Source organism: Ascaphus truei, chromosome 3 (genome assembly GCF_040206685.1).
Source record: "Ascaphus truei isolate aAscTru1 chromosome 3, aAscTru1.hap1, whole genome shotgun sequence".
Classification (NCBI taxonomy): domain Eukaryota; kingdom Metazoa; phylum Chordata; class Amphibia; order Anura; family Ascaphidae; genus Ascaphus; species Ascaphus truei.
The window spans coordinates 13,996,611-14,022,658 of NC_134485.1; the positions used below are offsets into that span (position 1 = coordinate 13,996,611).

At 44.5% G+C, this 26,048-nt stretch overlaps 1 protein-coding gene across 1 annotated transcript in view; it reads left to right on the top strand.

Moving 5' to 3' along the window:
• Positions 1–22,318, top strand: part of LOC142490616 (uncharacterized) — a 77,890-nt gene extending 55,572 nt beyond the window's left edge. The window contains 1 exon segment of the mRNA XM_075593033.1: positions 21,998–22,318. Coding sequence (XP_075449148.1) covers positions 21,998–22,318 — 321 coding nt within the window.
• Positions 22,319–26,048: the final 3,730 nt, after the last annotated feature.

Sequence of the window (26,048 nt, forward strand, 5' to 3'; positions counted from 1 at the left end):
ATCATGAAAACCCGACCTGCAGTGTAGAGAGTGCATCAAGGTGATCAACCTGGGTTTATTGTAATTACAATAACACTATAGTATAACACATTTTGCAGTAACAAATGACGCCTTCCTAAGTACATGACTGTCCGTAGTGTCTGAAGATATTCATCTGTGTTTAGAGGAATAATACCAACTTTATTTAACCTAAGAAGAGTAGGAAGAGTTTATTGGAAATGGTGGAACCTTTGGGGAGATTCATACAACTTTCTAAGATACATATTAACGGCTCTCACCATTTGTCCCAGGTATAATTAGATTAGATTAATGAGACACTTTATTGCCATCTAAACGTAGTATATGGCATTAAAAAAAGTCTATTTTCTGATGGGAAATAGTTGGTAGGTGGATTATACGGAAAAAGTGAATCTAAAGTATGATATGCTGGTTGACATTTACAGTATGTGTGCCTGGGCCCAAGTGGTATTTTGGGAGTAAGTGTATTTTAAGTGTATTAGGCTTTTAGTACATGGTTTGTATCCCATGGATATAATGTAAGCTATTTATTGCATTTCAAACTGGCTGTTTATTCCTTGAAAAAGATAAAATATACGTTATTGAAAGGTTTCCTTGGAATTGTTGAGCGTAGTCTCAGAAGAAGATGGTAAGAGAAGGTAGTCGGCTATTAATACCCGGAACAGTGAGACAACATGAAAGAACATTAGAGACTAGTGGGGAAGAAAGGTGAAAGCCTTGAGAAGAACGCAAGAGAAAGCAACAGGAGGAGTGTGGAGTTGAAACACAAGGAGAGGGGATGAAATGCTCCCCGTGAAAAAGAGGAGTTCTATAAGATAATAAGAGAAAGGCATTGACAGATGAAGCAGAGAAAATAAATAAGCGAGAGATGGAGAAAACGGGGTGAAAGAGAGCGGCTCAACCCAATCCCACAGGATGTCCACACAATGTCCACAGTGATCTGAACATTACACAAGGATTAGAAACAGAATGAATGTATCGTTCTGTATCTCTTTTTCACCCATTCCTACATCGATCTCTAGCATTGAACCTAAGTGAACATTCTCCGTAGTCTGTTCCAATATTGTTTTAGCATTTATTAGCCTGTCGCTCGTGGCCATTTACCAGGAGAAAGTTGCCCTGGGATAATTCCCTCTTTTGTTTAGTTTAAAAAATTTGCACCTCTGCCCTCCTTTGTCTTTCCATTACTGTCCCCTTTTTCTTTGAGATGGAATCCCATGTCCGTTTCATCCTCTCCTATTCATGGTTATAGATGACCTCACTCCATCACCTGCTCATTATCTGTTGTGTTATTATCCCTCCCGAATCCTGGCATGGTTCCTACCTCCTTGTGCTTTGTGGGTATAACCTCAATGTCACTTCAGAACTCAGGCAAGAAACATTTATAGTTCAAAGCTTTGGCACATTTTTGTTTTCACTTTTTAGACTGTTAGAACAGATACTCCAGATAGTGGCGGCATGATCCATCAAACAACAGTTCAATGCTAGTGGTGTAACTAATCTTTGTTGAAGATCGCCCGCCCCATTTCCCTCACTGCTATGAGAGAAGGTCTATCCATGTCTGTCTACAGTAATGAGCAACAGACATACCCTACTGCAGGGGGGCACAAACTTTTTCGTTTGCACCCCCCGGCCTGCTCTCCCCTCCCCCCTTAACTTTTCTCTGGCGTTTTCTGAATTCACGATGTCATGTGACATTGCGCTGCCATGGCGATGCATCGCCAGCCGCCACCAAAGACCAGGTAAGGGACTTAGAGAGGCCTCGCATGCTCCACCGGCATTTAATTTAAATGCTTTGGGGAAGAGCGCAGGGCCTCTGTGAGCGCCACGCCCCCCCAGTTTGCGCACCCCTGCCCTGCTGTACCCCATGCATGAGTAATACGCAGCCCTATGTTCTTTGTGCATCTAATTAAGATGATGTCAGGCGTTCCTTCCTCACATGTATTTTGCTCACGACGATAAGCTCTTGTATTTCAGTATCTATTAAACAAAGGAATGCTCCTTGAGCCTAAAATATATCTGTAACTCTCCAGTACACGTGTGAGCAGGAGAACACAGATTTACAGGTGTAGCGGACTCCAGGCTCCCGTAGCAGACAATGACCGCGGCAGGAAACCGCTACAGCAGCAGTGAGATGTCACCGCAGTGGCTGTTTTTCAGATATACTGTAGAGCAGCTTCAAGGAAGATAAGCCACGTCTTTAGTATGCATCCTCATAATAACCAGAAGTATAGAGCCTCCCATTCAGCCATCGCCTACTTTTTTGTTTCCGACTTTTATCCTTCTCTTTACACTATCCCTTACTCTTGGGAATGAGCTTATCTTCAATTTGCTTTTCCTTTGGGCACAAATCTATCAGCCAGTAGGATTGCAAGTATTAGTAAGTCTCTGGCATTTTAAATCCTGTCGTATTGCAAATACAGGTCAGTTTATTATTTTCTAAACAAGGGGGATATGTGTCAAGATGGCTCAATTTGCTCCACAATGCAGAATGAGAAATGTAATGTGCATCAATTTGCACATGAGGCACATGTATGAAGCGCTGTAATCTTGTTTTTTAGATTTTGCGCAGTTCTCTTGGGACTCGGGAGGAGAAGTTAACACCACCTAAACCCAGCAGATTTTATTGATGCAAAGAAAGTGGAAAACAGCACTGGTTAGAAATGTTGAAACCCATTGGGTCCAAATATCAAACTGCAGGAAAGGTGGAAAGCCAGAACTGCAAGAGGTCCTGTTAGAATAAGCTCTCTGGGATAGAATTAGGTACTGTATGTTGACCAGACAAAGGGGTAGATCCTCAGGTGTCCATTAATTACTTAACTTCAGATAACGTCTGTCAAGTGCTAATGGGGCTCTTCAAAGCTCAGTAACGATGAGCTAAGTGCTGTTTCAACCATAAGGAGCCCTTGTGTTACTATTATGGATGTTAGTGCTAATGATATGTAAAATAGGTGTTCTCTCTAACAGTGCGTATCCCCAGAACTCTGTTACAGTTACTGCAGGGATTTAATGTTACATTAGTTAGGTCAGAGCTAAAGGTGGCGTTACTCACACCCAGACCCTGATATAGATCTGTTACAGGCTCTGGGGAAGTGTAAGACCACAGCTAGGTATGATTTAACCATCATATTGGTATTTACAGGGTTATTTTCCTCTCCTGTCTTCTCTTTTTTTTTTTAACTTTAATTAAACACCTGCAACACCTCCCCCTAAGGGATATTTGGTGCTGTGGTGCTGTTTAGCTGACCTGTGATCTTCCAGGAGGACAGAGGCTCCGCATGATGTGTTTGGGAGCAGCAGCTGGGCAGGTTTTTGTCATCTTTCACTGGTAAAGCACCTCCATCCTATGAGAGTCCTGGCAGACAGGATAGATCCTCACAGGCACATACTTCCCCAGTAACAGGCTAACACCGTCAACTGTACAATTAATGGTACTCAACAATCCTTCTCCATGGTCCATGGAGCAGACCCAAGAGGCTTGAGGCCCCAAGAGCCCCTCCTTAGCTCCCTTACCCCCTGATGGGGCAAGGGGAATCAACTCCCACTTCACTGAGGGAGGGCAGACACACAGCCACAATTTGGTGGCGTGCCAGATTTTATACCTGGGGGAGGGGCTTGTAACCCTGCTCCATATCAGGGCAGGTCCAGGTACTTACAGGCATCACACCACCTGCATGTGACCCAGTCAGTACCCTCCTCGGGTATGACACTCCAAACTGCCGGTAGGCCTGCCCCTGGATATGATAATATTGTAGCTATCCAGACTGCAACTGCAAGCTAGGCCCTGTGCAGGAGTTTAACCCCAACACTGCCTATCAGGACTTATAGTGTAAAGGCCAGTGGAAGGGATATAGCCAGGGGCACTATGCTACACGCCTATTCAGAGTGTATCGCCACGTATGGTAAGGCAGGTTTAATGTTGGAAGCTAACGCAAGGCAGCGCTAACTTCACATAGCGTTATGCCTATGCTACTGAGATCTCTAACGGCTGTCGGTTTTGCATATATTTAGCCTTGTGGATACCAGTAAAGCAGCAATACAGGTTACATTTTAAAAGCAGGGGTCTCCAGAGCTAAACAGTGTTAATTTCAGCCTGTGGACCCCCTTCTTCCAGAGATACTTATCCCCGTAAGAGTGCCGGTATCTCTATGGAGTTTAAATGTCCCGGTCACAGGGGACAATAGAAAGCTGCAGAGGATGACCTCACTGATTCTTATTGACACGGGACATTTAAACGGCACTATAACATTATCTCCCTGGCGGCAGACACCAGCATCCCCTACGGAGATAAGTATCTCTGGAAACAGTGGGTCCCCGGAGGTGAAATGAACACAGTTCAGCTCCGGAGACCCCTTCAATCCTGTAATAAAAAAAACCCCAAATAAACCTGTATTGCTGCTTAAAACTTAGCTATTTAGGTAACGTCACCTTAGTAGCCTTGATTTAGCAGAGCTCTGAGGGTCTGCCCCAAACCCTCTTCACGTCTTGCCTGTCTTTTCTCATTGGTTGTGTTACTGGAGATTGTATGAGGTTACCAGATGACTCCATATAAATCATGGACATACCTGATTTTCACATCTTCCAGTCACTTTGGAGTTTCTCTAGAGGAAAAGTCAATTGCGAAATTGTGGTATAGATAGAGCGTGACCCATACAAAAATGTATGTATTTATTTATAAAAATGTTTTACCAGGAAGTAATGCAGTGAGAGTTACCTCTCATTTTCAAGTATGTCCTGGTCACAGAGTTATGATAACAATACATGTTTACATTAAAAGAACAGGGTTATACAGTCAATTCACAGGCATTTCATGGACAGTTAGGGTTGGAAAATTGGGTGCAGGGGATAAAAGGGTTGGTGAGTTTCAGATTGAAATAGAAAAGCTTTAACATCACCAAACATCAGTGAATGGCAGCAAACAGCTCACACCCTTTAGCTGCCCTTCACCTGCGACAAAGGCTGTCCACCTTTGGGTGATGCAGATGTACCCTGAAGGGGTTCAGAGTGAATGCAGCTGCGAATACAAAGTTCTTTATCCTCTTGACTCATTAACATTCCAGTGGGTGGGGATGACGTTCCACAAAGTACAAGCAAATGTTAACCCTTAGCACGCTGGTCCTGTGCAGAGGGGAGCAGCTCTTGGGGAGCCCCATCAGGCGTCCGCCATTGGGGCGACGCAGATGTGGATAATGTCGCTGCCAAGGAAAAAATCAGCTCTTCCAAAGCTGCAAAGGGATATTTGTTTTGGATGTTATTGTGTGTGAGATCCAGTGTTTTGTAATGACTTCTAATAAATGCAAGAAGATTTCAGAAGAAAAAAAAAGAAGGGTGGGTAGCAATTAAAGGTATCATATCACCTACTCCCTCTCCCTATTTTGTTACTACATAGAAGAAAATGTAATCCTCTTTCATGGACCTGCTTTGGGTTGAAGTAATTTTGTTGTGGAAACAGTGCAAAATAATACACTTTTAACTAGGTTTTAGTGAGTCTCCTTGATAAATTGTGAGTGTTTGCCAGAACGGAGATAACTTCTATCCAGTCTATTCTAAATATGTATATCTTATGCTTTACTGTGGCAGGGTGTAGCCTTGGAAGAAACTCACTAATACAACAGTTTGCGGTTTGCATTCGCAATGAGCATACCCGATCGTTCCACTATAGAGATGCTGCTTGGTTAATTGGCAACATCTACTCTTGCACACAACAGCTATAAACATCTTTTACAGCAGCCCACACAAACAGGGAGAGAATCCTAATCACCTTTTCCACTGTAATGCTTCTCATCTTTTTCTTTTTTTTTTCTAATTGGCATCTGATAAAAGAAAAATCTGTAGTATAACTGGCTTCCTTTAGCTACAGATCAGGGAAGGGAGGCTGTGTGATTCTTTTATAATCAAGTAGCTTAACTTACTGTACACACTTTGTTAATATTCTGACGGTAGCTATTTAATTTAGCCACTCTGCAAACACTACTTCTAGGGCTTAATGGCAGAATACCGAACGACTCCATCTATTACATAATTATAATTTTACTTAGCAAACTGCAATTCTTTTTTTAATTATATTGTAGAGTGCAAAAGGTCTAGGAACATGCATTCAAAAAGGGAATTAACAATAATCAATGGGAAGGATAAAAGGTGAGGGGTGATTTCTGGGGGGGGGGGGGGTACATTCCCTATTTCAATCCAGATATTTTATGATTTACTTGCTCAGTTATGAACGAGATTCAGCTTTCCTGGCAGTCCCGGTTAAATCCATGGGCTGCTCAGGTGTGAAGTTCTCTGGTGTACAAAAGGTGAATGATGGAAAGTGCTAAGAACATTAGGGACAGAAATGACTAGAATAAATAAATGAATTGTAATATCCTCCAGTAGACTGTGTTTAACACCGGAGAACCATAACGTTGGTGGATATGTAGCCATGTGGCCAGTGAAACTGACGATGTGCTGTGTATGTTTTTTATAGGAACAATCCCACCTACTAGATTTTTCCCACATTTTGTTTTAACAGATTTGAAGGCAGAAGGTCCTCTGGAGCAAATCCATGCTACTTTTAGCTCTGGGGGCCTGATATACCTATAGTTTTAGTTGCCAATTTACTTCTTGTATTTTTAAAGATGGTGCCCACAGTCAATCACTTGGAAGCTGCATAGTCACCAGGGCTTCCTAGTGGCCCGCGGGACTGCCGTGGCTATTTTAAATTTCCGAATCAGAGTTGAAACACCAGCAACTAAAACTGTAAGTATCTTGGCAACAGGGGTGTCCCCAATCAAAAAAAAAAAAAAAAGCATGTGGTTCACCTCCAGAGGATCCCCTGGCTCAAATTCTGTAAAATAATCTATGTGAAAAAAAAACAAGTAAGGAGGATTGTTGTGTAACCATTCCTATGAATACAGTACTGGTATTGCTTGAGTGACAGGGGTCCCAGGAACCCTCAAGAACAAAATAGAATGGGAGAATGTAATTAATGGATAACCAGAATACGTTATAAAAGTAAGTAAGACATATATCCCTCAACAACGGGACCTAGAGTCATTTGTAATGTTCCTGTCTCTTGTATACTTTGCAGAGCTAAGTAATGTATCTGATATATAAGCCTTGGTGATGTCCACAAACAGTTCTATTATGCTGACCAACAATGGAGAGGTTAGCCTTGTTGCAGCTCTTGTTGGGCTTTAGCATACGGATGTTGCAGTCCTGACTCTGCAGAATGATTCCTCCTAACTACCTTATCTAGCTAAGTAACTCACTGACAGGTGATATCTCCTTCCTGGTACTCAGATGAGCAGGTCCTTGCTCACACAGAACCCTCTCTGCTTTCTGGTCCGGTCCCTCAGCATAGCTCCAGATCTCCAACTTGCCTCATGGAAGACACAAGTCTTTGGGGCCAATGCTAGAAGCTTCAATAAAATCACTGCTACTGTATCTCGAACGGTTTGGCATGACCCCATCCAACGGTTTCTCATTTGTGTTATCACGGTATTCAGAAAGAATCTGAAACCATTTCCACAAGTCTCAATCCGTGAGGTAGGAAAATGGCAATACAGATCGGGACAGCAGCGATGTGATCTCAGCCTCTCTCAAAGTTACCCCCCTTACGATCTGGCCGCAGTCTGTAAGAGCTGCAAAGGAGCTGCACAGAAAGAGCCGCATCTCCCTGCACAGCTCTTAGGCTAAGGCCCCGCTCCCAGAGTCAGCGCACCCGCACTGCAGACAGGCGGTGCGCTGACATACACAGACCGCGATATGCGGTCTGTAGGGAGCCGGAGCCGGAGCGGGAGGTGGGCGGGAGTGGGAGGCTTGACAGGGAGGGGGGGCGTGACTTGAGCGGAGGGACCCGCTACTCTCCCCCCCCCTCCCTCCACGGACTCGGGCTGGAGCTGGAGCTGCTGAGGGTAAGTTTAAACACACACACACGCAGGCACTCATACATACACACACACACACACACACACACACAGGCAGGCACTCACGCACTCATACACACACACACAGACAGGCACGCACGCACTCAGACACACACACAGACAGGCACTCACCTGCTCACACTCCTCCCCGCTCCCCGAAGCCTCTCCTCCTCCCGAAGCCTCCCCTCCCCATTGGTTCACAGCCACACCACGTGACGCGTCAACGCTAGGAAACACCATTCTCTTGTGTCTCCTAGCGGCTGACGCGCCACAGCGTGTAGTCAGCTGTGCCACCAGGGGGGACCGGCTCGCGAGGATTCCCCTGCTGGTGGGGAACTCGCGACATGGCCGCCCACGCCAACGAGCGCAGCGGGACTGAGGCCTTACAGGTGATTGCAGTGCTTCTATTTAAATGTTAATACTAGTGTATAAGAGCAGGGAGTCTCCGGAGCTGAACCGCATTCATTTCAGGTCTGAGGACCCCCTGCTTCCCGAGTTATAGGCCCCGGTGTGGGGTGCCGATAACTCCTATGCGTTTAAATGTCCCGGTTACGTGACGCAGGAGATTTAAAAATTGCAGGGGGATACCGACACCCCATACCGAGGCCTGTATCTCGGGAAGAAGGGGGTCCCCGAGGCTGAAATCAATGCAGTTCAGCTCCAGAGACCTCCTGCTCCTGTACACTAGTATTAAAATTGAAATAAAAACAGCTTCATTACCTTAGCGGCTAAGCGCCAAGAGCCTGGGGGTGTGGCCAAGCAGAGGAGGAGGAAGCAGCATGGGCAGAGAGAGGAGAGGCTGTGTCTCTGTCCTGGTTTGTGTGTGTGTAACTGTTGTATCTCCCGTGACTCTCTGCCTGTCTTTACCCCCTCTGTCTCCTGTGACTCTCTCCCCCCCCCCCTCCCCGTCTCTGTCTCTGTCCTGTGTCTTCTGTCACTGACTGTCCTATTGTGGGGGTGCTTCAGCACTGTGATTAGGGGTGCCCTGCGAGAAGAAAGGTTGAAAACCACTAGACCAGTGTATGGATGACTGATTTGACATTAGTAGCAACTGTGCATGCTGTCCAGCAGCAAATAATTTAACAAACATCAACGCCCATGGCTCCATACCATCATCGCCTGTGTCAAACAGACAGGAAGAACTACCGTAGGACACAGGATTGAGGAGGAAGAGGAGGGTGACCTTTTCAGGCTAGGGATCACGAATACTCTCTTTATTCCCTTAGAAAAATGTCTTGTTAAATTCAGCTCTGGCATTTATTTTTCCAAAGCACAGGCTGCTCTCTTCTATTTGTTTTTCCTCTAAGGACTCCTGCGATATTAGTATGCGGAGAAGATGATTTTGATGGCTATTTAACCTGGGAATTCCCTGCACCCTATATGTATAACTCCTTATCCTTTTGTGTAAATACAAGTACGGGCATGGTTCCTTCCAGGGTACAATAATCTCGGCAACCCTGAGACTTTAGCAGGAGAGGGTATGATCTAGGGCACAAACTCCTTCCTACCTATGGTTTTTATGCATTGGTGTGTCGTTTTAATTGCTTTCTCTTTTGGGGGCTGTCACAGTCTGCTATCCACAGTGACCAAGCCAAACTTTCTTTTCAAGCAAAAGGATATTTGTATTATCACTCCTCTTAACCTCAGAGGAGCTGAGGTTTAGAAAACGAAGGGAGGACACGTCATTGTCAAAGAATGAATAAGGGAAACTGGGATAGCCCCTTGTCCTGCTCTAACACAACAAGACTCGCTAAGATTCAGGTCTCACAGGTCCTCTCCCTAAGAACACAGGTTGCCCCAACTGGGGCATGTGCTCATATGAACTGCAGCTAACTCCCAAGGCTCTAAGGCAGGGGGGGCACGAGATGTTTCTGGGGTGGCGTGGCAGTGGCAGAGGTCCTGCATTCTTCCCCAAAGGCATTTTAATTAAATGCCTGGGGGATCGCGTGAGCCCTCTGCAACTTCATTTACCGGGATTCAGAGGCTTGGTGTGCCATGTCGCCATGGCAACACGGCATAAAATGACGCCGCGGTGTCATGTGACGGGACGTCACATGACCCCGTGATGTCATTTGACGCCGGTTGCCATGGCAACGTGACGTCACAAGACCTCGGCAAAAGAGGTAAGGGGGGCGCGAGCATGGGGGGGGGGATCAGGCAAGGGGGGCCTAGCTCAAATAGTTTGTGCACCCCTGCTCTAAGGCACACCTTTAATTGAAACCTTTGATTACGGTAGGACCCAGTAATGGGCACCTTGTTACACATGAACCACATCACAGGAAGCTTTGAGTGGTATTTATTGATGTACTAACCTTCTACATTTTTGGGGTAACTCCCACTTGCCTTCTTGGTTCATTTTGCTAGGTGTTTAACTCACTTTTGGCCAGATCCAGAAAGATCCAGAAACCCGGGGCTTATAACGTCCGTTACTGATTTTGGTAACGTGACATCAGTAACGGATATTTAACTTATTGGCATAGGCTGAATCCCATGTCAAGTTAGCACATCCATGGAAAGTATAGGCAGGGACGCTGCAGATCTTGCTATGTCACTGCTCAAAGCACGCAGAAAATGGAATGACAGAGTGTGCCTTATTATTATTCTATAATCATCAGCTATGGACGATTTACTTTGGTAATCTGCAAATCTCAAAATCTAAAATCGCCTCAAGTCATAAAAACTCACTCTTAAAACAATGGTTTATTTGTAGAGACAAATATAAGATATACAGTTGTGTGAAAAAGAAAGTACACCCTCTTTGAATTCTATGGTTTTACATATAACCTGGTTCAGTTCCCGGGGTCGGCTCCTTGTGACCTTGGGCAAGCCACTCTCCCTGTGCCTCAGACATCAAAAACATAGATTGTAAGCTCCATTGGGCAGGGACTCTGTAAAGCGCTATGTAAAACCAGCAGCACTATACGAGGACAAACTATTATTATTATCCACATGAGTTATAGCCCTATTATACCTTTTTTGGGTGTTTTGGTGCAACAGTGGCCTCTGCAATCTGTTTCCCAATTGATATCCCACTCTGACACTGACTGCCCAAGAAGGAGGTGAATGTGTTTTGCTTTGCAGTGTCAGCTCTCCTCGTGATCTTGGGCAAATCACTTTACCTTCCTAGGCGACAGGCACAAAACGTATACTGTACGTTCTACGGGGCAAGGGGGACCTATTGTGCCTGCAAAGGTCAATAGACGGCGTGGTCTATATTGTCAGTACTATATAAAAAATTTTTTTACTATTGTTAAAGATATTTATTGCTCCAAACAAATAATGCAACAAAACAGAACATTGGTTTTATGACTCATTATAGCGGGTTTATACTGTATGCCCTGCTGATTGCTATCTGTATGATCCTATCATCCATTCACTAACTCATCACACTGCTGACGTGTCTAAATGATTTACTGCATGGCTTTTTAATTCCAGTCCTCAAGACCCCCTAACTGGTCAGTTTGTCCTGATATGTCTGCTTCAGCACAGGTGGCTCAATTAGTGGCTCAGTCTGTATCCAACCCTTACCTTTTCAGGTATACAGGATTCCTTACACGCCGGTGCTAAAGCAGATCTATCAGAAAATAATGGGTAGGTTTTGTACGTGTGTGTGTTATTGGCCTTGATTTAATGGAGCTTAATTACATAAGAGGAATTGAGAAATACATGCAGTAACTATTAATGCTTTTAGGATTTCAGTGGAGAGCAGAAAGAGTTACATGTATATCTTGTTATGTGTTTTGGAATGCTTTAATATCGTCTTGACAGTACTATTTTATGCGATATATATATATATGTGTGTGTGTGTGTTAGGCCAAGGCCCCGCTGCCTCAGTCAGCGCGCTCGCACTGCATGCAGGTGGCGCATGGAGATGCAATTGACCGCGGGGGGGGGCGTGGTTTGAGAGGAGGACTGCAGCACATGCCCTCTGCTGCTCACCCTCCGTGCTGCTCCCCCCCAGTTGGTCTGTTCGTCCCTCCCCACTTTCCCCCCAGTCAGTCCGTCTGTCCCACCCCCCGGTCCGTCTCTCCCCCCGGTCCGTCCGTCCGCCACACACAACACACACAACACATATACACACACATACATACATACACACACTTCCCCCCTACCTTTTGGAGGTGGGGAGGCTCTGACACTCCAGCCCTCAGCACTGATAGTCTCACCAGTGCACCACGTGACGCGTCACAGCTCGGGATCTCAATCCTCTTGCATCCCCTGGCGGCTGACGCATCACAGCGCATAGTGAGCCTTGTCGGAAGGAGGCAGTGGGGACAGACAGGCAGGAGGTAAGGGGCTAGTGGCCCACGAGCACAGCCACCCGCAGCGAGTCCTCAGCCTTATTTAAAGCAGAGGTGTTTCTATAATATATGAGGGACGCTGGTGAATAGGAGTCTGTATCATGTAATAGCATGGGATCCATAACGATCCAAATGCGATAAAAATGAGGGAGTGACAGTACAACCTATCACTGACTAACCCCTAAAGAAGTGTACCGCAGGAGGCAAGTTAGGCTGCGAGGCAAGGTAACGGAGCTGTGACATCATGTCCAAGCAACTTACAGGACTGGACGGAGGGTGTTCCCTGATGTCAAGGACGCCGGGTACTGCCCCCCGCATTAGGAGCAACTGATCCCCTTGCACTTCACACAGAACTCTACCAGGTTAAAAGGATTTTTATACCTTTTACATGCACTTTGACAATGAAGAACATTTAGAGTTTGCATTTTTAAGCACTTTCACCTGTGTGCCTAATAAACCAATTTTATTGTGGAATCAGAAGCGTTTTTTGCACTCTTATCATATATAGATGTACAGTATGTATATATCATATAAAAATATTACTTGTGAGCACATTCACATGTCATAGACAGGTCTGCAACCCCACCTTTCGCCATTATCACCTAGCATACAGTGCCTCCACTGCAGCAAGGGATTCTGGGAAATGACATGCAAATGAGCACACAATGCCATATTTTGTCTCAAGTCCACATTACGTGGAGAACCCTTAATCCAATGCATACTGCTTTAAACACAGCTTTTAAACATAACCTGGGATGAGATGCAAAGCAAATAAACCCACTCACAGACAAACTGTTTCGACCTTCTGGGTCTCATCAGTGTGAGGTATATATCAGTGGGTCTCATCAGTATATATATATAAAAAAAAAATAATTTTACAGTGCCAATAATAGGCAGGGTAACTCTAGTGTGAGAGTTCCCTGATGAAGTCGCTTGTACCGCTGCGATGAAACGCGTAGGGTTAAACAACTGGAGCTGTCTGAAGGAATCTGGGAGCAGGAAGGAGTTCCTCTCTGACAGACCCGAGGAGCTGTGGAACCTAACAGGCAGTACGAGCTTGCCGGGGGAAGGTTGTGTGAGCGCACTGACTCAGAGTAACTGGCTGTTACTCAGACGTGCATGCGTCATCCCCCCTCCCCCCACCATGAAGATCCAGCCCTTCAACAGAGGTGTACCAGATGAGTATTCAATACTTCCCAGACGATCCCTGCTGTATTTACAGCTCAATGCACACATTGTGTCCATTTTTGTGAGTGGCCTGTTTTTATCTTTTGGAATTTATTAAATATTATTACAGAGTTACGCTATGGAGCCTGCGCTGTCTTCTTTGGTTTTGCAATATATATATATATATATATATATACACACACACTTTTATATCTATACTGTATCCACCTAATTCACCTAATTTATGGAGAACATAAAGACAAAATGAAACATGTTTAAAGATACAAATTGTGCTAGACAATCTTAGTAATAAACATTTTAGCACTTGAAACAAGCCATTAATTACTACCTTTTTGTACTCCAGCACTATTGATATTTTTGCTTGGATCTTTTGCATTTTTGGCTGCGGTTTGCTTTCAAATACTGGTTTTACTGCCTATTGAATAAAAGTGCATTACATGATTATTTATGTGTACATATACTTTTATGAGTTATAATGATTTAAGCCTACTTTGCTTTCCCATGTTTTTACAAAAATGCCAGAAGGATTGCACATTTATGATCTTGTTTATATATATATATATACTAGCTTTTGTACCCGGCTTCGCCCGAGGAATGTAATATTGAATACATCTCCCTGTGCCCACCCCCCCCCACCCATCCCCCCCACTGCTGGATGTAGTGCGGGGTGAGATTTGTCTCTGTTTGTGTGTGTCTGTGTGTGTTTGTCTGTCTGTGTGTATATGTGTGTGTCTGTCTGTGTGTGTGTCTGTCTGTGTATATATGTGTGTGTGTCTGTGTGTGTGTCTGTCTGTGTGTGTGTGTCTCACCCCGCTGCGGGAACATCTCCCCCCTCTCCCCCCCCCCCCCCCCCGCTGGAACATCTCCTCCACACATCTCACATCACATACACCAGTGATTCCAAACCTTTGTTGTTTGGAGGAACCCTTTAAGTATTTCGTTAAATTTCAAGGAACCCCTATCTGGAGGACACATGTTCGACAGGAGTAGATCACAAAATAGACGTGTAAAACAGAAGGGGTAATACATAATAACTCATACTTTTGAAAAAAGATTGTGTATATATTTGTAATGATTTTGTTTTAAACATCACCCCCCCTGCATCTCACATCACCCACCACGGATCGATGTCTCTCTCTCTCTCCCCCTCCTCTCATCTCCCTTTCTCCCTGTATTCCTCTCTCCTCTCCCTCTCTCTCCTCACACACACGTCACACACACACACGTCACACACACATCACACACACGTCACACACACACGTCACACACGCGTCAAACACACGTCACACATGTCACACACACACGTCACACACACACGTCACACACACACGTCAAACACACACACACATGTCACACACACACGTCAAACACACGTCACACATGTCACACACACACGTCACACACACGTCACACACACACACGTCACACACACGTCACACACACACACATGTCACACACACATCACACACGTCACACACGTCACTCACACATCACACACACGTCATGCACACGTTGCACACATCACACACACACACACAAGTCACACACACACACGTCACACACACATCACACACACGTCACACACATGTCACACACACGTCACACACACGTCACACACACACACACATGTCACACACACGTCACACACACACACACACGTCACACACATCACACACACGTCACACACACACACACATCATACACACGTCGCACACATCACACACACGTCACACACACACACACACTGACACACACACTGACACAGACACACACACACACACACTGACACACACTGTGACACACAAACATACACACACTGTGACACACACACACACACACACACTGTGACACACACACATACACACACACACACACACACTGTGACACACACACACACTGTGACACACACACACTGTGACACACACACACTGTGACACACACACACACACTGTGACACACACACACTGTGACACACACACTGTGACATACACACACTGTGACACACACACACACACACACACTGTGACACACACACACTGTGACACACACACACACACAAACTACAGTTACAGAAGAAGCAGCCTGTACTGCGGATATTGCGGATACTGCGGATACCACCGATCCCCCTCACCCCCTCCCCCCACCCTAGTAGCTCACAGACCTCAGGTAACAGGAGGCTTGAGTCAGAGAGGACTGCAGTGTGCTCCTAGGAGAGGGGAGGGAAGGGGGAGGAGAAGAGGGGAGAGCCAGGGGCAGCAGTGTGTGCGGGCGGCCAGGCGGAACCCCTGGGACTGCTCCGCGGAGCCCTGGTTGAGAATCACTGACTCACACACACACAGCCCCATCCAGGCAAGAACACGCCCCTCCCTTAGTAGCCACGCCCCCTCCCTTAGTAGCCACACCCCCTCCCTTAGTAGCCACGCACCACCCCCTGCTCTGGCTCTGACATTACTGCTGACCAGCTGAGTGAAACTTAGAATGTCCATAATTTGGGAGGTGAGTGACATTGGAAGCTCAAAATAGTTGCGTTGACCTACAAATCCGCCGCAGAATGTACAGTGAAAGTTTTATTGCGTGTGGTGCCGTTTGTGAGATTTGGATGCTTCTGACATACAACTAAACGGAAAACAGGAATCCAACTTAGAATTATAGTATATATATATATACAAGTTTCTTTAATACAGTTTATTTCTGCTTATACAGTACCTACTGCGTGCTGTTGTCTCCTTACCTTTGCTGGTAACGTATGATACATATATCTATATATATATCTATATATATATATATATATATATATAATCATAGTATAGTGTTTCATTCATTAAAACCTCAATCTCTTTTGTTATGATGCATTTAAATTATAATTAATTAGGAATGTATGTGTTAATTGCATTACTCAAGTGCCTGGAAACCTTTATGTGCAGTGAAATCCATACAGCACATAAATATGCCACACTCCATCAGCAACTAGAAGTGAGTCACTCGCTGTGTAAAATGAATGACAATTTATATTGGAAATTTGCAATGCAAAAAGTGTTAATGAAATTGGAGGTCCTTGGGGAGAAGATGCCGGTGACATCCTCTGATCAGTTTTGTTGCTGTCTTTTCACTTCATTAACCGATTCTTTGGTAAATGGTGTATTCATTAAATACCCTTCTTGCCTTATTTAGCTGCAAGTACTAGGCAGTACAGGTCTATTTCATTAGTGCTTTAAAGATGATAGTAAATTGCCGCCACTGTGCGACTGGCAACCTAATCAGGTCAAATCAAAACCCTTAGTTATGAATCCAATCTACTGTATGATTAATTCACTCCTGCTCTGACATTCAGATTGATGTAAGACCAAAGCCTGCTTAGTCTATCTTTTCATTCCGATCCCTGTATGGTTATGCATGGTACTGTAGGACCTGATGCCTGATCAGGTTGCAGACGTTCAACTCTATGTCACACGATACCAAAATGAATTCACAATTATTCCGCAATCCTGCCACAGGTGCTTGGAAATGCCGATAGGTGTCCAGTTCAGAAGTGACAGCACATGCACAGGGAGTTTATTTATTTAGTGCATGGATGGTAAACTCTAGTCCTCAAGGGCCAACAACAGGTCAGATTTTCAGAATATCCCTGCTTCAGCATGAGTGACTCCGTCATCATGACCTGTGCTGAAGCACGGATATCCTGAAAACCTGACTTGTTGGTGGCCCTTAGGGACTGGAGTTGGTCACTCCTGATATAGTAGATCAGTGGTGTGCAAACTCCCCGCGCCTGTGCCACCCCTACATGCTCCCTCCTCACGCGCCCCCCCCCCCCCTCGCGTTTATTGATGCTGCGGGGTCATGTGACGTCACTTCTCCATGGCAACGTTGTCATAGAGACGCGTGGCCAGAGCCTGGTAAGTAAGTTTAGAGAGGCCTCTCGGGCCCCCCTGGGGTGCGTGCCCCCCAGTTTGCGCACCGCTGTAGTAGATCAACGTTTTGGTCATCTGTATTGAGAAAGGTCCCAACAGAAGACAGAAATGTTGATACACTAAATAAACTTCTTGCATGTACTTCAGACCTGGGCACATATTGGCATCTCCAAGCACCCGTGGCTTCCGCCTCTGTCACACCCGGAATAGCAATTGTAGTGCTTTGCAGTTGTTATACTATTGCATTTTATACTGATATTAGTGAATGCATTTATGCCACTCATGTAAGTTCTAGTGCATGTGTTACAGTAGTTCTGAAGAAGGGCATGTTTTCAATCAGAGAATTTTTGATTTAATTAGTATGTTCCGACCAAAACTTAAAACCTAACATGTCCCTTCTTCAAATGTACACTATGTTTTTTTTTACCAAAATGTGATGGGGTGGCAGTGAAGGGGTTAATATGTGTTGTTCACACACAAAGATACATTTCAAAACCATTGTACACAACATCCATCAATGCAAAAATCCTCTGTTGTTGACCCATGAACAACAAAATATACTTTGGGTTAGAGTGTATATTTAAATGCAAATGGCTAAATAAATCCCAGACCAACTAAGATCAATGTAAAGTCTAATTAAAGAGAAAAATATACATACTGATTTACAAAGTAGCACTAATCAGAACCAATCTATAAAGCAGTTCTTTCTTAGAAAACTCATTTTTAAATGGCATTGAAAAAATAGAATAACCAACTGTAAGTTTCTATAAGTAATATAATAGAGGGGAAAAAAGACAACAATAATAAACCAGAAACAAAATCCCCCCCCCCTTGTTAATCCACCCACACCACAGTGCACTGAGAGTGGGAGAACGAGATATGGGGAGGGAGGAAACAGCAGGGGAGGGGAGAGCAAAGCGGAGGGGATGGGAGATGAAAGGGAGCGGGGTAGAGAGGTGGAAGGAGAGAGAAGGAGGGGGGAAGGAGAGAGAGAAGCCGAGTGTGCCACTGTTCCTAGGGTCGTTAACAGGGGGGGGACAGCTTGGACTCCTCTCTTAAAGCGCAAGTCAACCACAGTATGTCCTACACTGGATGGTCCATCTTTCCATCACAGTAAGCAGTTTGGATAGTGGAGTGATGAATGGCCAATCATGACTTCAGGGGTCTATCAGCTAACATCACAAAGACTGATGGTTTTAAGGAAAACGTTTGTTTGAGATGGAGTGGTGGTGCTCGAACAAGTTACCCAAGATTAGGCTGTTACAATTCACACGGCGATGGTACGTGTAGCAGCCAGGCGTAGCTAAACATCGGTACTGTGTATATTTTTATGGAGTCCATTGTAACCAGGGTATCTTATAGGTTGCTGGCCCCATATATACCTTAATATGTGTTTAGAATGGAACACTTCATACAATTGTTTGTAGCAGGAGAGGATGTGACAATGTTTCCTAATGGAACATTCATAGAGTCTGCTGATGGTTATTGCATGTATGTATGGGCACAGGCTGTGCCCATTGATTGAAACTAATATTTGGGGTTACAGTTCAAATAATTGCGCTATAAAATTATTTTAATCAATGACAACAGGGAATCTCGTAGGGAGCCATGGTAGTCACCATTCCTGGTAATAAGGCCAGGGACCTCCTTGATTCATTCTGTGTGATGGAAACATGTATACAAATGTGAGACGTTCATGAGTCAGGATTCAGGCGTACTGCAGTCACAGAATAGGGCAATGAACAACGTGGTATCAGTAATGATGCCATGGGGGGGGGAACAGGCAGGGCTGGAGGAAGTGATCCACTGGCAGAGCAAGTTTTTCGCATAATGTGTATGAGTGTTTTAGGGAGTTTAAATAAAATGGGCCAAATGGGATGATCCTGTGTAAAGAACTCAGAAGTGGATTCGACAATCCAATCATTAAGTAATGTCAGGCTAATAAGAGAATCTCTGTCCTATAGCTCAGTGTAGGATCACTGATTGTCATTAAGTTGGCTGATGACCTCTATGCGGTTGTCACCATGATTTAAAATCACTAAAGCTGCCCCCTTATCAGCTAGACACATCATGATATGGCTATTATTGGATAGGCGTTTGAGAGCTTCTCTTTAATTGCTGAGCTTTCTTCTGTAGTGGGGATCTTGTGGCATAAATATTTTTGGGGCTTTTTGGAGCTTATTCTAGTAGCTCCGAAATGGTCATTGCCACACCGCATGAATTGGCATGTTCACAAGAAGCGGAATTAAATGCGAGAAAAAACGGTATTCTCTATTGCAAAGTGCCTCTCCTCGGCGTCTCTCCTCGGCGTCTCCCCTCGGCGTCTCTTCTCGGCGTCTCTCGGCGTCTCTCCTCGGCGTCTCTCCGCGTTCGCAGGAGATCGTTTCCAATAAATGATTCCATTAATTTAAACAGTTGCAAGTTAACTATTTCAAGACTAACTAATTTGATCAGTCTAATAAATTGAGCCTTTGTTTGAATGTTCAATATATAACTCTAAGCCTCACTGCAATGTAATACTGTGCAGAAAAATATTTAAAAATTGAATAAAATATGTCGAATAAGATGTACACCAATAAAATTGGACTGATAAAATGGAGAGGCACAGAAAATATTAGGGCATTGTGAATATGTGTGTGTGTGTGTATACGCACACACATTTATTTTCAGCAATACTACATTCCCCCTTTTTTCCCTTCTTTTTTGCTTCCTTGTATATGAAAAGCAAGTGATAATGTATAATTCAAATAGGATGAGGGGATGCTGCACACCACACAGAATAATGATAAAAAAGGGGGGATACAACTACCGGTGCTCCTGGTCCAGGAAACCCTGGCAATAATCCCAGCCGATATGGAGGAAGGGAAAGAGAAGCAGGGCACGTAGATGGACGTTTCGGCCTCAGTCAGCCTTTCTCAGGAGTAAATGGCTTTTTACTCAAATCCGAAGTGCCCTGCTTCTCCTCCCCTTCCTTCACAATGTATAATGCTACATTCTTACCTAAGCTGACAATCGTTTCATGCTCCTGTTATAAATCTGTAAAAATGCTGTGTGACTAACATAACTACTGCTTCAGTCAGTGTAACTCAGCAGCTACAATGTATCCTGATATTACTAAGGTAACATCATCTATGGCATTAAAAGTGTATATAATATATTTGTTCAAAACACAGTAAGTATTATCTAATACTACAGAACTGATTTATTTTAAAAAAAAGGGCAATTCAGCTGAAATGGTCCTCAACCAGAGAAGCCCCCGCCTCCCAGTTATAATACATTTGCACTTGTGCTCTTAAACCTCCTCTATTGCTCCTTAAGGCTCGGGTCATGGTGCCTTCGCCCGTGCTGAGGCGTGCCGAGGCTGTGGGAAAGCAGGTGCTTTCCTAGGGTCGTGCCTAAGGGCGTCACGGAGCTGGTTCCCCCACATTCGCCTCCGTTTAACTGATTTCTCACACAACGTGCGCCCCCTCCTGCTTCCGTGCAGAAGTGCACGGGAGAACTTACTATGTCCGCAGCCTTAGGCACATTCTATGGTAGGTGCGGGCATGCGGGTGCGCGCGCCTGTGCGCGTGACGCACACTTTTTGCGTGTATGGTGGTCCGTGCTGCCGGGAGCGACAGGTTGTATATATGAATGTGTAATTTATTATATATTTTTTAAATTTAAAAAAAAGACACGTTGGTAAAATAATAAAATATTTATTAACATTGTACACACACACACACACACACACACACACACACACACACACACACACACACACACACACACACACACACACACACATATACACACATACACACACCGGCGGTAGCGGCGTGAATACTTATTTTTTGAGTCTTCCCCACTATCGCCCGTCTCCACGCTCACTGCCGTTTGCGCGCGCGCGGCCCTAGCATACAATGGCTGGCTAACCACAGCCAATTATAACTGCCTCACATGCGCACGGCACAGCAAGAGCGCCCCCACTATATTACAGGCCTAACAGATTCATCCTTGCTCACTGTATCTTTTACCTTGTGACTCCAGGTTAGGACTCCATGTGAGTGCATTGTGGGTAGACAATAGTAATTTCACACTTGAACAGATGTTAAAAAGAAAGAAAACTTCAGATAAAGAGAACAGTTGCATTTTTTGTATTTTTTTTTTGCGCGGCCTGTTCCACCGGGGAACAGATAATAGGATTTCCAAATCCATTGATTTCACAGCATTAAGAATCAGGATGATGGTGCTGCTCATGTATACCTGTGATCTGTATCTTCACCTGTTTCAGTAGTGTTGTCCTATTTTCATTCTCCGTAATAAATTGATGTGAAGTGTAGCAGACTGGGCCTCATTTCAGAGAATGAGGGAAAAGAGAGTGATTCTTCCTGTGGCTGGAGGAACAGTGCACGCTGCTATTACATGTCACTGCTTATTCTGCATTTGCAGGGGTTTTATGGGATGGCAGTGAAAGGGTAAATAGCTTGTAATATAAAATACTAAATATATACAGGGGAATACGATTTGGCCATACGTAATGAGGAAAGTGCTACATTTGCCCGTTGCCAGCAATGGTTAAGAAAAAAATGCCCATAAAAAATATAATGAATAATTTTCTCTGATAGAAAGTACAGTAGTAAAAGAAGTAAGAGAAAAACTCTAGTTTTTTGGTCATGGGGAATTGTGGAATCAGAATCCGTCAGACGGACTCAGAATCAGTCAGATAGAATCAGAATCCGTCAGATGGAATCAGAATCCGTCAGAAGGAATCAGAATCCGTCAGATGGAATCAGAATCCGTCAGATGGAATCAGAATCCGTCAGATGGAATCAGAATCCGTCAGATGGAATCAGAATCCGTCAGATGGAATCAGAATCCGTCAGATGGACTTAGAATCCGTCAGATGGAATCAGAATCCGTCAGATGGAATCAGAATCCATCAGATGGAATCAGAATCCGTCAGATGGAATCAGAATCCGTCAGATGGAATCAGGATCCGTCAGATGGAATGTGAATCCGTCAGATGGACTCAGAATCCGTCAGATGGAATCCGAATCCGTCAGATGGAATCAGAATCCGTCAGATGGACTCAGGATCCGTCAGATGGAATCCGAATCCGTCAGATGGAATCAGAATCCGTCAGATGGAATCAGAATCCGTCAGATGGAATCAGAATCCGTCAGATGGAATCAGAATCCGTCAGATGGACTTAGAATCCGTCAGATGGAATCAGAATCCGTCAGATGGAATCAGAATCCATCAGATGGAATCAGAATCCGTCAGATGGAATCAGAATCCGTCAGATGGAATCAGGATCCGTCAGATGGAATGTGAATCCGTCAGATGGACTCAGAATCCGTCAGATGGAATCCGAATCCGTCAGATGGAATCAGAATCCGTCAGATGGACTCAGGATCCGTCAGATGGAATCCGAATCCGTCAGATGGAATCAGAATCCGTCAGATGGAATCAGATTCCGTCAGATGGAATCAGAATCCGTCAGATGGACTAAGAATCCGTCAGATGGAATCAGAATCCATCAGATGGACTCAGAATCCGTCAGATGGACTCAGAATCAGTCAGATGGAATCAGAATCCGTCAGATGGACTCAGAATCCGTCAGATGGACTCAGAATCCGTCAGATGGAATCAGAATCCGTCAGATGGAATCAGAATCCGTCAGATGGAATCAGAATCCGTCAGATGGAATCAGAATCCGTCAGATGGACTCAGAATCCGTCAGATGGACTCAGAATCCGTCAGAGGGAATCAGAATCCGTCAGATGGAATCAGAATCCGTCAGATGGAATCAGAATCCGTCAGATGGAATCAGAATCCGTGACATGGTCTCAGAATCCGTCAGATGGAATCAGAATCCGTCAGATGGACTCAGAATCCATCAGATGGACTCAGAATCCGTCAGATGGAATCAGAATCCGTCAGATGGACTCAGAATCCGTCAGATGGACTCAGAATTTGTCAGATGGAATCAGAATCCGTCAGATAGAATCAGAATCCGTAAGATGGAATTTGAATCCGTCAGATGGAATCAGAATCCGTCAGATGGAATTATTATGGGAGCAGTATATAAAAATCAAAAAGTAAAGACATCCTGCGGATTCGGAGGTAAATTGAATCTATCGACAGATTCTTAAAATCCGAGCGGCTGAGACCCAACGACGGATTTTGAAGAAACCAGGCGGCTTTACACTTAAGTAATCTGATGGCGGATTTCAGTCCGCGGATCAAATTTGACCGAGAAAATCTGGGGATCGGATTCAGACGGGTTCGTTTGCCCATCTCCACATACAAGTGGGGCGATATCGCTGGAACACATTGCTAAACTCCGATTAAGAGACGCACATTCTAAATGACTTTCTTAATGTCATTTTGAAGTCAAGAAAGCCCGGCAAGCTTCAAACACATCGCGCAGATAAGAGATACTTCTACGCATTGGACTCCAAATTATTACTTTAAAATGTCAGTGGGTTCTTGGACTTTGACAGCTGGGCTATGGATTTGCATATGAAAACTGCTATAGTAAATTCTGCATTCTGCCTGTTATCACACCGAATCCTAACTTTAGTGCATTGCCTCAGCCTCCTGCCTGGCTCCTTTATCCAGATTGACAGTAGTAAAGATCAGGTTGATGTGCTTTACCTGCCTTTCTCATAAACCTATATAACTAAAACCTGGCTGTGGAGCTATCTAGCACGAATGGCTCTTTACTGTAAGTGATAAAGGATGGCGGATAGATCAGGCAGCTTGGCAAGGTCTGTAATGATTTCTCCGCGCTCTGTCACAGTTTTTTTGCAGGCATTTTCTCTAAATGATTACATGGCGCTGCAGTTATGCTTGCTGAACTGTTCATTATACTATAACAAACAGCCTTTAGGTCACAGGTATTTATTACATTTTCTCCTTTAGCCAAACTTTCTGGTTCCAAGACACAGCGCACACACTCCTTTATGACTAAAGTAGGGTTTATTTAAAAGGCACCCTGTATCATAGGGCAAGATGCATCTTATTGTGTTATTGGGTTTAAAACCCTATTGTTGCTGATCTTCTGCTCTTTATACAACAATGAGTTATTTTGGTAAACCCAAAGGAACCTATTGTCAAATACTAACTTAGTGCTGAGTATAATAATGCACCTTCAGCCACCTACACCAGGGGTGCTCAACTCCAGTCTTCAAGCACCCCAACAGGTTAGGTTTTCAGGATATCCCTGCTTCAGCACAAGTGTCTCAATCAGTCCCTGCTTCAGCACTGGTGGCTCAGAGGTTCAGTCTTGGACTGAGCCTGTGATTGGGCCACCTGTGCTGAAGCTGGAATATCCTGAAAACCTGAGCAGTTGGGGGAAGGGGGAAGGAGGTGGGGGGTGGAGGATTGGAGTTAAGCACCCCTGATTTATTCTCTCCAAAATCCAAAGGAATTTAGCAAAGTTTATTCCTCTAAAAACTGACGCCCCCCAAAAAATAGAGGTGAGTTAAATAGTTAAACAGTTTTGTGTGAGTGAGTGATATATCTTGCAGGCCTTGCAATGTTCGAGATGGATAGATGTAGGGTGCATTTCTTGACTCGATAGCCTCTTCTGGATGTCTTGTCATAAATTGTACTCCCCCAAATAGGTGGGAAGGGATTTTCTCTTAAGTGGTCCTGTGATTTAGGGCAGATGTGTGCCCCCTGTCTCCTCTCCGTGTATGCTCGCATATGAAGCGGATCCAAATCCACCCAAAATGTTGCCTATCCAAAAAACGTGTGGCTACTAACGAAACCACTGCCGGAAATGACATCCATATGATTGTTCAGTGTTCAAGTGATTTCAATACAATGACCAAGCTGGGAGCGGTGTGTCAGCTGACCATGTAAAGCAATGAGATGGGTTTTAAAGTGATAGGGACCATATTTCCTAAGCAACACTTTCCAGCGCTGGCAGTCATCCAATGACTTGGTGGTATTGAGTAAGGTATCTTCCGGGATTGGAAGTGTCTTATGGAACAGGAAATACAGTATAATCGAATATGGACCCAGTTGTTTAATTGAAATGATAATATTAAAGGATGTATCAAGTTCTGGTCAAAGGACGTTTTGTTGTTGCTCACAAAATTCTGTCTGGAAAGGCAGAAACCCCAAGTAGCTGGTTAACGCATCAGGCCTGTTTGAAAATTGCATCAACAAGTTTCTAACCTATGAATCAAGCAGGAAAAAAGGCCAAATGTAATAAGCTTGTTTATGAGATATCATTTTAATATGGCACTCAACATTATTTTAAAAGGAAAGCTCCCAGGCTGAAAGCATGATACATCGCCTTTAATATGTCTTTGTGCTCGTGCTGGCTCAGTGTGAATGAACAACATCAGCACTGCAGGGACCTATAATACATTACAAAACAATGCATTATGGACCCATTAAGCATTAACCTTTCAGTTGATAGAGAACCCGAAATACATTGCTTTGCAGGGGTTAATACATATGGATGTGTACCCCCCTCCCACCACCCCCCCCCCAGGGGTGTACCCTACAAATGTAAGGCGTGATTGATGCTTTAGTCACTTTCAGCTCCACGTCTGCTTAAATGTTACATTTTGTGCTTCTCTCCCCCCTCCCCCCCCCCCTCTTCCCCTGTCTTTGCTTTCATTAAGAAGAATTTCAGCTTTGATTAATTATTGAGCTGCTGCTGTAGCCGGGGCTCTTCCTCTCTCCAGTTCTCATTACTGATGCCTCGCGGCCCTGGCATGCCT